General features: G+C 38.8%; 1 protein-coding gene across 4 annotated transcripts in view; it reads right to left on the bottom strand.

The window, feature by feature from the left end:
* Window positions 1–248: 248 nt before the first annotated feature.
* Window positions 249–16,968, bottom strand: part of DMP1 (dentin matrix acidic phosphoprotein 1) — a 37,591-nt gene continuing 20,871 nt past the window's right edge. For 2 of the 4 annotated variants that reach the window (XM_012437663.2, XM_064364647.1), the window contains exons 3-6: window positions 8,471–8,545; window positions 7,636–7,683; window positions 5,466–5,498; window positions 249–3,085 (exon numbers count right to left, since the gene is read on the bottom strand). In XM_012437663.2, coding sequence (XP_012293086.2) covers window positions 1,727–3,085; window positions 5,466–5,498; window positions 7,636–7,683; window positions 8,471–8,524 — 1,494 coding nt within the window. In that variant the 5' untranslated portion in view covers window positions 8,525–8,545 and the 3' untranslated portion in view covers window positions 249–1,726. Of the gene's footprint in view, window positions 3,086–5,238; window positions 5,287–5,465; window positions 5,499–7,635; window positions 7,684–8,470; window positions 8,546–15,616; window positions 15,706–16,968 lie in introns of those variants that run through there. The other 2 variants (XM_012437665.2, XM_012437662.2) reach the window with 2 other exon arrangements.

Raw genomic sequence — 16,968 nt, 5'->3', positions numbered from 1 at the left:
GTCACCCAGGCTGGAGTGCAATGGCATGACCTCAACTCACTGCAAACTCCGCCTCCAGGGTTCAAGTGATTCTTCTGCCTCAGTGTCCAGAGTAGCTGGGACTACCACCACACCTGGCTCATTTTTTATTTTTAGTAGAGCTGATGTTGGCGAGGCTGGTCCCAAACTCCTGATCTCAAGTGATCTGCCTGCCTCTGTCTCCCAAAGTGCTTGGATGACAGGTATGAACCACTAAGCCTGGCCAGGGAGTCTTCTTGATCCTTTTAATGATTCTCTCGGGGAGTTCTGATGTACTCTTGTGGAAGTGTGGGTAAAAACACATTTGTAAAGTAGAAGTGCTGAGATGAAGTCGTTTCTTTCAAAGAAATAAAAATATAAGGAATAAGGTTCTCTGTACCTTCCAGAACTTACACAAATGAGTCTGAGAGACTAGCAGGAAATAACGTTAAGCCTAAACACGATGAACTTTTAGTGTGGCTGCAAACAAAAAGTTGAGAGTTTGCTTCATTTTTTTCTCCCTGTTCTGTAACAGTATAGTTAGTGAAATATCATAAGCAACACATAGTATTTTTATCAAAATGCTACCTGAATTACAAATAAAATTTTCAGGAACTAATTTAAGAAAATCTTTCATTTAATAGGAGGAAGGTAATGAACTATTTGGGAACGCTTTAAAGAAAGAGTTGCTTAACGTAACTATATCCTAATGTATTATAATCTTTATTACAAAACAAGTAAAACAAGTATTTTATGTTGAGGTAACATTTCAAATGGTATGTGGCAAAAATCAGTTGAATCTTATATACAGAATTTTTCTCTGTAAAGGACTCAGAAAACAGTTGTTTTCTAGCATTGCACATGAACTGAAAAAAAAATAAAGCTGAAAAGTATCTATATAAAGAGGAATTTCTTTCTCCCACTCCTTCATATCATCACCAGTGATCAGTAAGGTGATGTTTATGGGAGTTCTACAAAAAAAAATAGTGAATTGAGTAAATTAATTGGGAAAAAATATTTTCTTATCTAAAACAACTCACTGTGCCATAATTTCAAAGTGATTTTGCAAAGAAAATATTTAATCCTATTGAATTAACTATTATTTATCCCAAGAATAGAAATCCCCAGACTCCAATGAGGAAACCCTATGCAACCTTTCTACTCCAGTGTCTTCTGCTATGAAGCCCTTCCTTGCTCTCCAAGCCATTGGTCACCCTTCTCAGTGCTCCCAGATAGATATCATGGTCATAGCTCTGTCTTGGTACTCACCATACAGGGTTGTAACAATTCTTGTTTCTCTTATACATATCCCTCTTTAATTCTGTAGCTTTATGGATCCCTCTATATGCTCCTCAGGAGCAAGAAACAAGTCTTCACCTGCTTTACACTCCCAACACCTAGCACAGTGCCTGGTACATCGTGGACCCCCAATAGCCTTGTTTGTTAGGTTGATGAGTTAGGAACTATCTCAGCTGCAAAGATATCATGCAGATCCTTTCTTGCTTCTAGGCTCTTTGGATGGGTTCTTATGTCACTCCACAGTATTTAAACCTCTGTGAAATGATGACATCCTAGAAACAAGTGTAATGTCCAGCAATTCCTTTCAGGAAAAAAAAATGGCACCTGCTTATTCTTTTGGTCAAAACATCAATAAATTATAGTTATCATGATACACTTTCAAACTCCCAAGACTCCTTTAGGTGACAGCCACTTCTTAAGACAGCTGATGCTAATAGCCATCTTGGCAGTCATTATCATCTTGGTCCCCAATGGGTTTGTTGTGATAGGCATCAACTGTTAATTTCCGGCTTTCTATCTCAATGTTTTTCAACCGGCCGTCTTCCTCACTGCTTGATTTGCTCTCCGTGGAGTTGCTATCTTCTTTCGATCTGCTGCTGTCTTGAGAGTCACTGTCATCTTCCTCAGACTGGCTTTCCTCACTCTGACTCTCTGCTGAGGTGCTGTGAGACTGGAGGCCCTCCTGGCTGGAGCTGTTCTCATCCTCGGGAGACTCCAGGCTTTCCTCTGAGGAGCTGAGGCTCTCGCTGGATTCACTGTCTGCTTGCTTCTCTCTGGATTCACTTTCTGAGTGGGAGGGTGTGTGCAAGCTGTCCTCTTCACTGGAGTCACTGTCTTCCTGGTCTTCTACGTAACTGGTTGTGGGGTCGGGGTTATCTCCCCTCGACTCACTTACTACCTCTTCCCGAGACTCACTGCTGTTCTCTTGGGATGGAAGGTCCGCCTCTTGGCTGGACTCACTGCTGGGGCTATCTAGGTTTTGGCTGTCTTCCTGGGATGGATTCTCCTTGCTGTCTTCTTGAGAGTCACCCTTGCTGTCTCTCCTGGGTTGACTGAGGCCAGCTTCTCTGGAGTTGCCGTTTTCTCTAGAGTCACTCTTGACTTCTGCCATCCTGTTATTGTCATCAAGTTCACGTTTGTCATCTTCCTCTGAGATGCGAGACTTCCTAAAATTTTTTTTACTAGGATGCTCCACCAACTGGCTGTCACCTGAATCTTGAATGTCTGCTTGCCCACTGTTTTCTCTAGATTCTTTTGATTTCATGCCTGCACTGTTCATTCTGGAGTTTCCCCTCTCACTCCTGATACTGTCTGGGTCGTCACTCTGCATTCCCTCATCGTCAAACTCAGAGCCATCTCCATGGCTGCTCTCCCCCTCACTGCCACCGCCCACCCAGTGCTCTTCACTCTCACTCTCCTGAGTGGAGTCGCCTCCCTCAGGCCTGCTGTCCACCTGGTCCTCATTGTCAAGGTCCCTGCTCTCACTGGTGGTATCTTGGGCACTGTCTTGCCCTTGTGAGGCGCCCTCTTCGCTGGATTGTGTGGTGTCAGCAGAGTCCTCATCACTTCCCAGTCTGGAATTTCCTCCTTCTTGTCTGTCTTTGGGCCCTGGGCCGTTGTCATCATCGCCAAAGGTGTCATCTCCACTGTCATCTTCATCGTCATCTTTATCATTTCCTTCTTCTCCTGTGCTCCTGGAGAAGCCACCAGTTGGTCTATAAATGTATTGATGATCATCAGAGCCCAGCCCCTCCTCTGACTCAGCACTGTCACTGGGGTCTTCATTTGCCTAGAATTTGGGGTTAACAGATGTGGTCAGTATTCCAGAAACTGATAGAGAAGGAGTTATCTAGAGCCTGACCGGTCTTTCTGCTTCCTTCTTCCTATATCCCCTCTAACCCATGGTCAATTTTACTGCTTAATAATATCTCTACCAAAGCTTAAACAGGAAGGAAGAGGAGTTGAAACTCAAGTGGTTCCATTTTATATAAGCACACTTCACTCAATGCTGCCAACATTTTCTCAAAAACCTTTCTTGAAATCACATTTATGAAACTCAAATCATACTGTACATATTATTTCTTTAAAAAAAACTCTTGGGCTAGGTGCCGTGGCTTAAGCCTGTAATCCCAGCACTTTGGGAAGCCAAGGAGGGCAGATCACAAGGTCAAGAGATCAAGACCATCCTGGCCAAAATGGTGAAACCCCATCTCTACTAAAAATACAAAAAAAAAAAAAAAAGCTGGATGTGGTGGCACACGCCTGTAGTCCCAGCTACTTGGGGGGCTGAGGCAGGAGAATTGCTTGAACCTGGGAGGTGGAGGTTGCAGTGAGCCAAGATTGCACCACTACATTCCAGGCTGGTGACAGAGCAAGACTCCATCTCAAAAAAAAAACAAGAGAAAGAAACTCTTAGATAATTGTTTGTGAATTAAAGAGTTGGTTTATAATGCTCATGCATCAAAGTGTTTGGTGTAAAACAGAGTTTTTAAAAATACTGAGTGATCTTAAAATGACCCCAATTTTTTTTTTCCTCTGGGGGAAAAATTGTGCTAGGACAGGAGGATGAAATCTTCATCTAAAATAAAAATAAAAGATTACCATAAGGTATATACCTCACCCAAACCATGTCTCTACCTCATTAATAGAACCAGGAAGTTGCCTGTAGATGACTCAGCAGAAGACACTAACTAGTGTAACCACCAAGTAGCTTAGTGCTAAGTGGGATGTCAGAGAGGTGAGCCCTGTAAGTAAAACAATTGGATTCTCTGCACCGGTAAGGAAGGACAGTAAGTCTTCATATATTATGCTCCCAAAATATCTGCTGTCTTTACCGTACCCTAAACAGAGCATACCTGCTAGTTTGTTTCTTTGTTTTTCTACACATTGCTATGGATCAATGTCAGAGTCTATAATTGAAAGTACTTGTGTATACGCTATTGACATCTCTGCCTAGCACTGGAGTTTTGTGCTGGTATGGTGGAACCGAGAATGGGTTTAACCTGCCATACCTCATTAACCCAACTCACAAGCAGAAATTGCAGGAATCACCATACCTCATTAACCTTTTCTCAAGAAGGAATTGCTACCCTCACCTCAGAGCTTAGAGACCCTTGAGGCAACAAATCACAAAGTCCCTGGCAAAGAGCATTTCCCCAGTTCTATGCTTTTAAATTTCTAGAACGTTCCTTTGATAACCTTAAGTAAATAGGGACAAACAACCTAATAATTCATCTTCCAACTCTGGCTAAGTGTGGAATGCAACATAGATCAGAGCCTTGGGGAGAAACCTGCCTCCTGGACTCTCTGGAGCCCCACAGGATTGAGTTTGGTCAAAATAACAGCACAGCTAAGAAAGTAACACTTAGTCTTAGAAAAATGAAAAAGAATGCCAGTTTTAAGGGATATACACTAAGTCTGTCTTTCTCACTCCAGAGCCCAGTCCTGCAGATGGGACTATTTGAAAGAGTAAAGTCACTAGTAAAGCAGCTGTTTTCATTAAAGTTTCCTCAGGACCCTACTGTCCTGTCTTCAAGCAGGATCCTTCACACAGAGAAGTTCCCAGGCACTTCCTCACCTGATCTGAACTGCTCCAATTATAAAAGCAACGTTTTAAGTTGATGAGTAAGTCTGACATGGTCAGTGACCATTTGTGACTGTGTATGTGTGTGTGTGTGTATTTTTTAACTAGGAGAGACATTTAGGGCCACAGTGCTAACAATCTAGCCTCAGTGATGAAAATAAGATGAATAGCATGTCTACATGTGAATTCTCCTCACTCATTTTTCTCTTCTTATTTTATGGGAAGAGTGTCTCTTTAGCCAACATAACTCATAGTTAGAAAACTATTATATTTAGAACTGTTTCCAGGTAATTTAATCTAACATCATTTCCTTCCACTCCTAAGTAGCCTGAAAAGTTAAGAAAGGTCTGTTTAATTACCTGTTCCTCTGAGCTAACTTTACTTCCTTCTGATGACTCACTGCTCTCCTGAAAGGGGGAAATTTGTTTATTTTTCTTTTTAGTAATTCCTCAGGAAAGAAAAAAACATGATACACCTCAATTGCTTCCAGTCTGGATTTACTACTTTCAAAATAGTAAAAGGCAATGAGAAGAGTGTTAAAGTTACTTCATGAGATGTTTATGACAAAAATAAATGAGATAGTTACCAAGGGTGATGTTGGTGCCTGACCCAAATGACCCTGCAAAAAAGGAAAGGAAGGAAAACAAATTATTCCCTCACAGATGGATTTCATTATTGAAATTATTTAGAATAATTTTAGGTGATTATTTTTAGTTTCTTGGTAGAGATCTTACATTTACATGAGTAATAATGAAATTTTATGATGAAATGGTTCAAAAAGGAAGGTAAAATGACTAATGGCTTGAAAAGATCTTGGGATATAAGAGATCTAGACTATTTTTATATTTCTGAATTTTTATTTATAGAAATAAACATGCTTTCTTTAAACCTGGCTGTTCATACAACCTAGAGGAAACGTAACAGAGGAAAAGCAGCATTGAAACTCAGAATCCAGATTTACGTCTCAATTAACTCACTGGTTTTGGTTTTAGCACTGAAAACCAATCATCTTGGTGTTAGCACTGAAAGTCATGTATGTGTTCCAGGAAACCCCTAAGTCCCAGGTAAACTGAGATGGTTGTTTACTCTAGGTGAAAATGGGCAACTCACTTCATGTGTCTGACTGTCAGTTTCTTACTCATAAATTAAGAAAATTAACATCCACTGTGCTTACCCCATAAGGTAGTTACGAGGACGAAACCAGCTAATGCTTATGAAAGTATCTCGAAAACTATTTATTCAACATGATATAAACTAAAGAAATAATCCATTTTGAGAACATCCACCTTATAAAATTTCATAGTAAACAAAACTGAATTGAGAAAGCCGTTAAACCTTTCTCAAGTCATGTAAACGCCCTGGTATTAAAAACAAATGCTAAATCAGAAATTTAACTAGTCATCCTTCTGATTTATTTCACTTTCTTTAGTCTCATAAGCACTGTAAGAATGCCTTAGCAACTTCTGGCACCCCTCCCCAACACCTCTCCCCTGTATCCTTGAGGAGGGCAAAGTCCTGTGTGGAACACCCGAGGCTCAAAGTAGAGCAAGGAGGAGCCGCTATTGACATGTCTTCGATGTGGGTCTCAGCGGTGCTGGACTGGGGATATCTCCTTAGAGAAAGGAGGTAAAATCACTCTGTCTTTGGCCTGTGACACTTCAGGCAGGCACAATGGCAGGCTCTGCTCCAGTGATTGGAATGAATGGGTGGAAGGGAGCAAGACATTGTTATTTTTCTCATGCCAAGGCTAGACTCGAGAACAGGGCTTGTTTGTGTGTCTCTGGTTAAATGAGAGAGAGATCTACAGTGTCTGCTTTTAAATTAACCAGCCTATGGATATCTCTGAAGAAAGTTCATAATGAATACTGCAAAGTCTATTCCAGACTCAGGCAAGGGCAGGATCCCATCTCAGGTATCTGACATTAACTGACCACCACCAAAAACATTGGGCCTCAGCTTTATCATATGTAAAAGCCAGCAGGAAACAAGGTAGTGAACAAACTGCTCTGATTCTGTGTAAGATTTTAACCCTTAGTGCCAATCTTGAGAATTTTCGGACCTCTTAGACCTGGCTCCTTCCTGAGAGGGATATAAGAGGCTGGTTAAGACTGTGGATTCTGGAGCTAGAGTAACATAATATCAAAGTCCAACTCTAACACTAACTAACCATGTAAACTGCACAGATTGAGTTACTCTCTGTACTCAGTCTCATCTGTAAAGTGAGAATAAAATATAATGCCTAATTCACAGAGGTGTGAAAACTAATAAGGTTAATATATGTAAAACATTCAGAACTGTGCCTGGCAATGTTCTTGAGTTACTGAGAGTCAATAATGATTGGGTTAATGACAGTCAACATGCCAGCAACATTAGCTCTTATTCCAGAGACTCTAGTGTCCTCTCATTCTTCCTTCTTTTCTCACCTCCCAGGACTTGACCTCTTGCCTACCAGATAACTCTTGTTAAAACATTTCAAGTCTAATCTCTCCTGAAAAGTCTTGGTTCATTGTCATCCATCCCCTGGTACCATTATACACATCCATTACAAGCAGGAAGCTAAGAGAAAACATGCTTCCTTGCCAGAGTATACTACTAAGTTGGAATTGCAGCATTATTTGCTTCTATGAACTCTATAGCTTAGCTTATCAATATGCTTATTAAGTCATTAGTAGTTTCAACATTTGCAATGAAGTCAATTTGGTTATACTCATAATATACTAAATTGAAATATTTCAAGAAGTCCTATTTCTACTCACCTTCCATTCCTCAGAACTCTCAGATTCATTATTTTGATACCTGGCCACCTAGAAAATGTAGTACACATGGTAAATCCAGAGAGAAATTTCTGAAACAATAGTTGTTAACACTTTTCATTCATAGGAGTAGGGATAGTCTAATTTTAGGCTGCATCAGAATCACTTGGAGGCCTTGTTTAAATACTGATTTATGTTCCCTATCCCTAAAGTGTCTGGTTAAGCAGCTCTGAGATAGGACCCAAAAACTGGGATTTCTCTTTTTTTTGAGACAAAGTCTCATTCTGTTGCCCAGGCTGGAGTGCAGTGGCATGATCTTGGCTCACTGCAACCTCCACCTCACAGGTTCAGGAAATTCTCCTGCCTCAGCCTCCTGAGTAGCTGGGATTACAGGTGTGTGCCACCAAGCCCAGCTAATTTTTGTATTTTTAGTAGAGACAAGGTTTCACCATGTTGGTCAGGCTGATCTCGAACTCCTGACCTCGCAATCCACCCACCTCAGCCTCCCAAACTGCTGGGATTACAGGCATGAACCACTGCACCTGACTGAATTGGGATTTCTAACAAGGTCCTAGTTGATGCTGATGCTGCTGGTCCCAGGATGACACTTTAAGAACCACTGTTTATAGAGAAGAAAAATATGAATGATAACTATATGAATGGCAACTGAACAGAATAAGAAATACCTTGATTGATATTTTTTAAAACACAGCATTATAAGAAAGTACTATTTTTACTGGACTGGAACATACACAGCCATCTTGGTTCATAGCCAATGAAAATTGTGAAGTTTTAATTATGAAAAGATTTTTTCATATATCCCTACCCTAATACTTACTGGGAGAGCACAGGATAATCCCCAAAAGAACATGAGCAGGATGCTGATCTTCATAGTTGGGTGTGATACCTCTACCTGGAATGAAGGACACAGGTGGTGTTTCTCTCCACGTTAAAGAAATAAAGTAGCTTCAACTTTTTAACAGTTTCTTCCTATTAAAAATTCATCAAAATGCCCATGAACTGATGAATGGATAAATAAAATTTACTATATCTATAAAACGGAATATTATTCAACCATAAAGAGGAACGAAGTACTGATATGTGCTGCAAAGTAGAAGAACCTTGAGAACACTATGCTAAGTGAAAGAATCCAGATAAAAAGTCCACATTGGAATGATGAAATGTCCAGAAGAGGCAAATCTACAGAGACAAAAAGTAGATTAGTGGTTGGGTTGCCCAGAGCTTGTGCAGATGGGAGGTTGAGGGGTGATAGTTCATGGGTATAGTATTTCTCTGGGAGGTGATGAAGCTATTCTGAAATTTATTGTAGTGAAGGTTGCACAACTCTGAATATACTAAAAACCACTGAGCTATACACTTCAAATTGGTGAAGCATGTGGCATATAGATTAAAACTCAGTAAAATGGTTTTTAAAAACCTCACTCCTAAGAAATAAATTGAAAATGTTTCGATGAGGAGATCTATAAACACTAACACGTAAAGTATGATAAATTGAGGAGAAAGTAAAGAAAGAAGAATAGAGAATTTTTGTCCATTCACTTTTACAATAATTATACAGCTTGGTATGGCAGAGCACCCTAGCAAATGTATTCTCCCTGAAAAACTACACTTATTGACACCATTGATAGGTGGTAGGCATTTGTTTTCTCACACACACACACACACACACACTGGCTTCTAAGTCACATTTGTGATCACATAATAGTGTCTACACAAAATAGATTTTGCTTTTTTTGTGATCTGCAAGAGATGTACTAGAGTGGGCTTCATATTACAACTTCAGAAAGCTCTTAATATCTAATGTGACACATTTAGTCATACATTATACATGATTATGCTAAATTCTTTTGGCTGTCATTCACAGTACTGAAGGATTTGGGGAAGATTAGAGGTTTGGGATACACTTGTAAATCATGCTGAGAGAAATATGCCAAATCAAATAATTTTTCTGGAGACTAACTTCATTTCACACTTCAAGAACTGTTGCTTTGGAAAACACTTTGTTCTATATTTAAAAATAGATGTACTAGATGCTAAAGTAAAAAGTTATTGAAATGGTTTAAGAAAAGCAATTTACCCTGCACTAGTAAGCCTTGGTAGCTACCCTAGCATCCTTGCCTGATGGACTTCCATACATTTCATAAATAATCCTGCAAGTTTGTTTTACTTTTGCTGATTTGTTCATTTTTTAAAATGTTAAATGTATACTGTGAAAAGAAAATAAAATCTTGGGACCCCAAACTCACTAAGCTGGAGGGAAAGTCAACCTAGGAACTGGGTCACGCAAACCAGCCTCCCGTTTTGTTCTTAAAAAGATAGCTACAAGGATAAAAGTTTGCATACCTCCCTCACAATTTTCTCACAGGGAAATTCCTTGTGGGCCCTGAGATCTTTACCATAAAACATTCTGGGTGAATTTCACCCTCACAATGTAAATTAACAGCTTACCTTCCCAAGTTCAGGACAAAGGACAGAATAAAAGTCATCCCTCTCCTCACCTGAGACAGATGCATGTCTGACAGCCTCCTCTAGTCCATGTTTACTTTATCTTATGTGAAAATACCCAAATGCCCATCGATGATAGACTGAACAGGAAAAATGTGGCACATATACACCATGGAATATTATGCAGCCATCAAAAACGATGAGTTCGCGTCCTTTGTAGGGACATGGATGAACCTGGAAACCATCATTCTCAGCAAACTGACACAAGAACACAAAACCAAACACCACATGTTCTCACTCATAGGAGGGTGTTGAACAAGGAGAACACATGGACACAGGGAGGGGAGCACTATACACGGGGGTCTGTTGGGGGGAGGGGGGACAGCGGGGGGTGGGGAGTTGGGGAGAGATAGCATGGGGAGAAATGCCACATATAGGTGAAGGGGAGGAAGGCAGCAAATCACACTGCCACATATGCACCTATGCAACAATCTTGCATGTTTTTCACATGTACCCCAAAACCTAAAATGCAATTAAAAAAATAAATAAATAAAATAAAATAAAATAAAAAGAAAATGCAGATTCACTGAGTATGAGACAAATGCATAATTGACTATTCCTCTACCTTCTCCTTTGACATATAAAATGTGAGTTCAGTGAACACTAAATAGAGACTCAAAGGAATGCAATCACTTCCCTGTTTTATCTACCCTTCCTTTTTCTCCCCTTCCTCTTTCTACTATTGCCTGCTCTTTCCCCTTTAAATACGGAAGACCCTCTTTGTAAAGTAACATGGATCATAGATGCTTCTGGTGGTTTTGTGTTCCTTTTTCCCAGGTGCACCTCAATTTTGGCAAGATAAGTCTCCAAAAATAATTGAGACTCACCTCCATCATTTTCTTTGATTTACAATATGCCACATGAAGGCCTCAGAAGCAAAAGCTTCTCTCTGTCCTTCTCCTGCCCTCCTATCTCTGGCCTCTCACTCTCCCCTGAGCCTAACCATAGAAACTAGAATCCCTCTTTCCAACAGCGGGTTATAGAAACCAGAACCTCTTTTCCCCAAAGCCAGCAATAAAACCTAAAAATATTACTCTAAGTCCCCCTGTCTTTCTGTGTAACAACTGGCCATAAAGAAATTCTCTGACCCACCTTGTTTGGTTGGAGGTCATAAGACCCCCATTCCAGAGAAGGTCCTGTCCCATATCAAGAAGGAAGAAATCTACACGGAGAGGCCAAGAAGAATCTGGACAGACCTTGCTGGACCACCCTACTTGATCTATTAGTATAAGATCAAAAACTTTGTCCAATCATATTTCTGCATGGCTGCCCATGTTTAGTTGAACATAAACATAAAAGGACAGTTTCTCCTGTATCTTAGGCCTTTGTTCTGAAGGCTCCCGTGTCGCATAAAAATAAATTTGTATTTCTTTTCTCCCATTAATCTATTCTTGTCAGTTGATTTTCAGCTAACCTTCAGAGAGTGAGGGGGAACTTTTTCCCTTGGCCCCTAAACTAATGATAAGAGTTATAAGTCAAAGATTCTCAATCCTAACTGTATATTAGTATCACCTGAGAAGGGTTTTAAAAATGCCATTGCACAAATCTCATCCCAGAGCAATAAATCCATCACTTGGGTGGGCACAGGAATAGGTTTGTTTTTAAAGTTCCACAAGAGATTTTAACACTTGATCTAAGAAATAAGAATATCATAATCAGCCTGGAATGATGGCACATGCCTATAGTCCCAGCTACTCAGGAGGCTGACCAGGGAGAATTCTTTGAGCCAGGGAGATCCAGGCTGCAGTCACGCCACTGCACTCCAGTTTGGGTGACAGAGCAAGACCCTGTCTCAAAAAAAAAAAAAAAAAAAAAATATATATATATATATATATATATATATATATATATATCACTCAATAATGCCTAAATATGCTGAATATTGTCTGAAACATTGGGCTCAATAAGTCATCTGATCTTAGTTTTTGAATGTTGTCAAGGAAATAATAGAAATAGTAAGTTAAGGAGTCTGAACAGGCATCTCATTTCTACTTTCACACAACTCAAATAGTCAAACAGGACCTCTCATGTATTTTATAGGCATTATCTCTCCTCAGCATAGTTATTCTTAATTTATGCTACTTTCTTTATTCTAATTCAGCATAGTACATATCAGTTCTTATGTTTGATGTTGTCTTAATTTCTTTTAAAAATCCTTCAATTAATATCAACAGAGAAAAACATATGAAAATGATCAACTGCACCAAAATCAAGCCTATTTTATAGTTGCTACTTCTCTTTAGATCCCACAATTAAAACTTTTTTTTTAAATTTGTTAGGTTCATTTCTTCAGGAAAGCAAAATTTTCTGAAATACGATATTCTTAAAATAACCCTGTCAATGGTTTCAGCTTCACAAATCAAATGAAAATGAGGTAGCTCACCATTTTAATTTTCAAAGTGAGGCCGGGTGCAGTGGCTCACGCCTATAATCCCAGCACTTTGGGAGGCTGAGGCAGGTGAATCATGAGGTCAAGAGATCAAGACCATCCTGGTCAACATGGTGAAGCCGTCTCTACTAAAAATACAAAAAAAAAAAAAAAATTAGCTGGGCATGGTGGCTCATGCCTGTAGTCCCAGCTACTCGAAAGGCTGAGGCGGGAGAATTGCTTGAACCCAGGAGGCGGAGGTTGAGGTGAGCTGAGATCATGCCATTGCACTCCAGCCTGGGTAACAAGAGTGAAACTCCGTCTCAAAAAATAAAAATAAAATAATAAAATAAAATAATAAATTAAAAAAATTTTTCAAAGTGAAATTTGAATAGGGTTATAATTTCACGCTTCTCTGAAAACTAGCAAATATTAGAGCCATGACAGAAGGTCAGTGACTATTGAATTCTCTTGTATTTTCTTTAGCTTCTCTCATCTAAACAATTAGAAAAATTGGGGATGCCATTGTGCATTTATTCTAAACCAATGAATGTTGTGTTTTTTCCCAAGGAAATGCATGCCCCTAGTGCTCAAGTTTTTTTTAGGGATGGACTATTCTAAAACATAAGAAAGATGCACTAACTTGCTCAGGATTCTAGAAATACTATTTAGCACCCTGACCTAAAGCAATAATTTCCCAGGTGCAAGTCTGGTAAACTAAAATAAAAGACAGCCTAGAGTGCTGAGAGAGCTTATGTTACCACCCAAAGAATATAGTCCAACCTTAAGCATTGAAGAAAGTCAGATCTTAAACCCCATATTAGGTTTGCATGTAGTATTTTTGATAAAAATAATTATAATTTTGTGAAGTGCATTTCCAAACAAGAGTTCCGAACTTTTATAAACATTTTGGCTACTATTCAAAAAAGAGTACAAGCAGATAGGCAGTAGCCGTATTCTGAATAAGTGTGAGCCACAACTACAAAGCCTAAAAATTAAAAATCCAGAACTTTGAGTTCTTCTTCAATGATTAATGTCCTTCTGCATTTCACTTGCTGTCATGCTACAGTGAGATGATGTAATGAAAGGAAATCAACAACTTGAGTTCCATTCACTTGGAAGACAGTGTATTAGAGAATTTCTGCCTTTTGAATTGTTTTCATAGAGCTGGAAAGAAACAAATGTTTGGAATGTGGAGAAGGAAACTAAAGTCAAGATTTCAAGTGTAGGCTGGGTGCAGTGGCTCACACCTGTAATCCCAGCACTTTGGGAGGCTGAAGTGGGTGGATCATGAGGTCAAGAGATTGAGACCATCCTGGCCAACATGGTGAAACCCTATCTCTACTAAAAATACAAAAATTAGCTGGGCATGGTGGCATGCACCTATAGTCCCAGCTACTCGGGAGGCTGAGGCAGGAGAATCGCTTGAACCCGGGAGGTGGAGGTTGCAGTGAGCTGAGATTGTACCACTGCACTCCAGCCTGGTGCCTGGCAACAGAGTGAGACTCTGTCTCAAAAAAAATTCAAATGTGGCCAAACTTCTTTGAGCTCTTAAGTAAGGAAATTTGTTCTAGAATTTTCTCAAGCTTAAGATCATTTGTAAAATACAGATCTTCTTTTATGTAAACCAAAATAAAGGAAATAGGCCAAAGAAGAAAATAAAGGTTTGAAAAACATAGGCCTTTTTTTTTTTGGAAAACAATCATCATATTAATTTGCTTTATTTGTCTTAGTATTGTTATCTTCAGGAACACAACTGAACAATAAATTCATTCATTAGTAGTCAATAAATATTTATGAGCATCCAGTGTGCTAGGCACTTTTCTAGGTGCTGAGTATACAGCAATTTGTAATAATAATAAAATAAGCTCGTTTTATAAAAATAAAATTACCCAGAATCCAACTAACTAGAATCTACTAGAATTTGTTTTCTTATTACTCTTTGAAAATAGAGTAATACTCAGCCAGGATATGAACTCTATCAGGAATTCAGAAAAACAAACAAACAAAAAATTCCAATTCTTTCTAGTATAAGTGCCTTAAGGTCAATTACAATGAATCCAATATCATATGCATTTAACTACAGGAAAATAACTCTGAGGTGCCTCCAAAATTAAATATAGATTTGGAAGGCCTCTAAGCATCTGAGGCACATTGTTTCACATCAGCATTTTCAGGTAGATAAGTGGACTAATACCCTTTAGAAACTTGTTCACATTTTTAAACAATAAGGTTAAAATAGGATAGTCCAGCCTCAGTTAAACAGGATAGTCCAGCCTCAGTTAAACAGAAAGTATGGTTAACCACAAGTTACTACTCTCGAGGAAGACAAGTTGCTAAAACACATAGACTCTTCTAAATGTCATATAGATGAAGGAGTGCACTAAATACAATAAATACAAATACATATAGGCAGGAACATATATACAGATTCTCTACACTAAAAAATGTTTTAAAAGACAATTATATTCAAAATTTGAGTTTTGACTGTGCTCCAGGTATCATGCTAACACGAATACCCAGTTAAACAATACAAAAACCATAATTATCACACCCTCAGTTATTTCAGTTTAATTATCTTTTAGTTACTTATGCAGTTCATAATAAATATTACCAGATGCTCTCTAGATGAATAACATTACACATTTTTAATTAAAAAAGATCTTCTTTTGAAAATCCTGCCATCCAGTTTAGATTTTTTTTCACAGTCTTGTAGGCCACAAACATTCCCATATTCATGAAACCCAAATGTAAAAGTTTTGTATGTTTTGCTAATTAAAACTAAATTTCAAAATGACCTTCCATCTGCCTCCTGTTCTATAAACTTTTCCTTTTAGAAGTATCATGAAGAGATTTAATTAAAGCATTACCAAGAAAAACACCTGGCTCTATTGATTTAACATGTCATTTTAATATCATTATTTACTGTGACATAAACAACAGACACAAAAATAGGAACTGTTTTTACCCAAAGCACAGCTCTCCCATTTCTCTCTACATGGTATAATGCCTCAAACATGTATATATACTTAATATTTTCCAAACAACCAGCAAATTATTTTTAAAAATTAAATTACAAAAATGGCTTACCCTCCTTAGTGCACAAAGACTTTTTTCAAAAAGTCTCAAAAATCAGGTTGACGTTCTCACAGAGGAAATCTATGCCCAATGAAGGCACTCCTGTGTTGATATTCTGAACACTTCTCTGATGTTGCAGGAATTTAAACTCTGCTGCAGCTCTTCATGGCCAATCAACCTCAGCCTGGGGGCGAGTGACATCACAAGGTGTCACCGGGACCCTGGTACACCCACACTTCCTCCAGCTGGCAGAGGCAGATTTTCCCTAAAAAGCTCTTGTGGTTCCCAAATGACTAGACTAGTTTCCATTAAATTGAAGATCTTCCCAAAGCTTTATTTTGATTTCTAAATATATGTCATTCACATTCAGGCAGGCTTATGAACATCATAAACAATGACAATGTCTTCTACCCACTGACAGATCCCGGCAGACCCAAGGAGGGGAAGGGCGGGGGCAGGGGTGGGTAGAAAGTTTCCTGTTAATGTACATTTCCAGGTTGTACATGAAGAAAGCTACTAAAATACTAGAGTTCCTTAAATTGTTGGTTTTGTGAATATGATCTTTTATTTCTTCCTTTTTCTCTTTTAACAACCTCTACTACTCATTTCCTTTTCCTCCCATCTCCCTACCCCCCATATACACACAAAGGTCCCAAACTCCTGCTAATCTAATAAAGTGTACACTAAAGTACCCCTTACCTTAAGTAACTATTGTTTTATTCAAAAAATTTTAAATCAAACACTTAATTATTCCCTGTTTACCACATTTTAATGACTCTTTGAAATCAGAATTGGATTAAGGGGAATACTATTTGGGTAGCATCCAAAGAAACTAGTCTTGAAGGGATGCTGTGCCATCACTGAAAACGTAATGAAATGGGTAAAACAGTATTTATCAAAATATTTTTGAGGAAGTGTACTAAAAGTTATAGGGAGCTGGAAGTGGGTTTGGCACTTTCTAAGGAGCATGTTCAAGTGACAGCAGGATGACCACTGAACAAGTATTTAGAGAATATTGGGTGCTGGACCTTAATTTCCTTAAGAGTAGGGATGTTTGCTTGTTTGCTGGTCTATAATCAGGGCCTGGATACCTACAACAGTTCCTTGGTCATAATAAACACTCAGTATTCTTTGAATGACTGAGTTGATCAGCTTGAAAATTAGCCAAACTGTTAGCTTGATTGCAGTATCTGCAGAACTCACTGTGAATTTTTTAAAAAATGTTTTAATTGTTCAAAAATTTAGCTGATGCCCCTAACAACATGGATCTAGAGAATTAGAGTGCCCAGTTTATTCAGGCAACTAACTTCAGATATATGGATTGTCAACGTATTTAGTATGAACTGTAACATGAGGGGTGCAGA

This window comes from Aotus nancymaae, unplaced genomic scaffold, assembly GCF_030222135.1.
Source record: "Aotus nancymaae isolate 86718 unplaced genomic scaffold, 86718_ANA_hifiasm-v0.15.2.pri h1tg000006l, whole genome shotgun sequence".
Classification (NCBI taxonomy): domain Eukaryota; kingdom Metazoa; phylum Chordata; class Mammalia; order Primates; family Aotidae; genus Aotus; species Aotus nancymaae.
The sequence above is the reverse complement of the archived record's forward strand: the minus strand, read 5'-3'. Positions and strand labels throughout refer to the sequence as shown.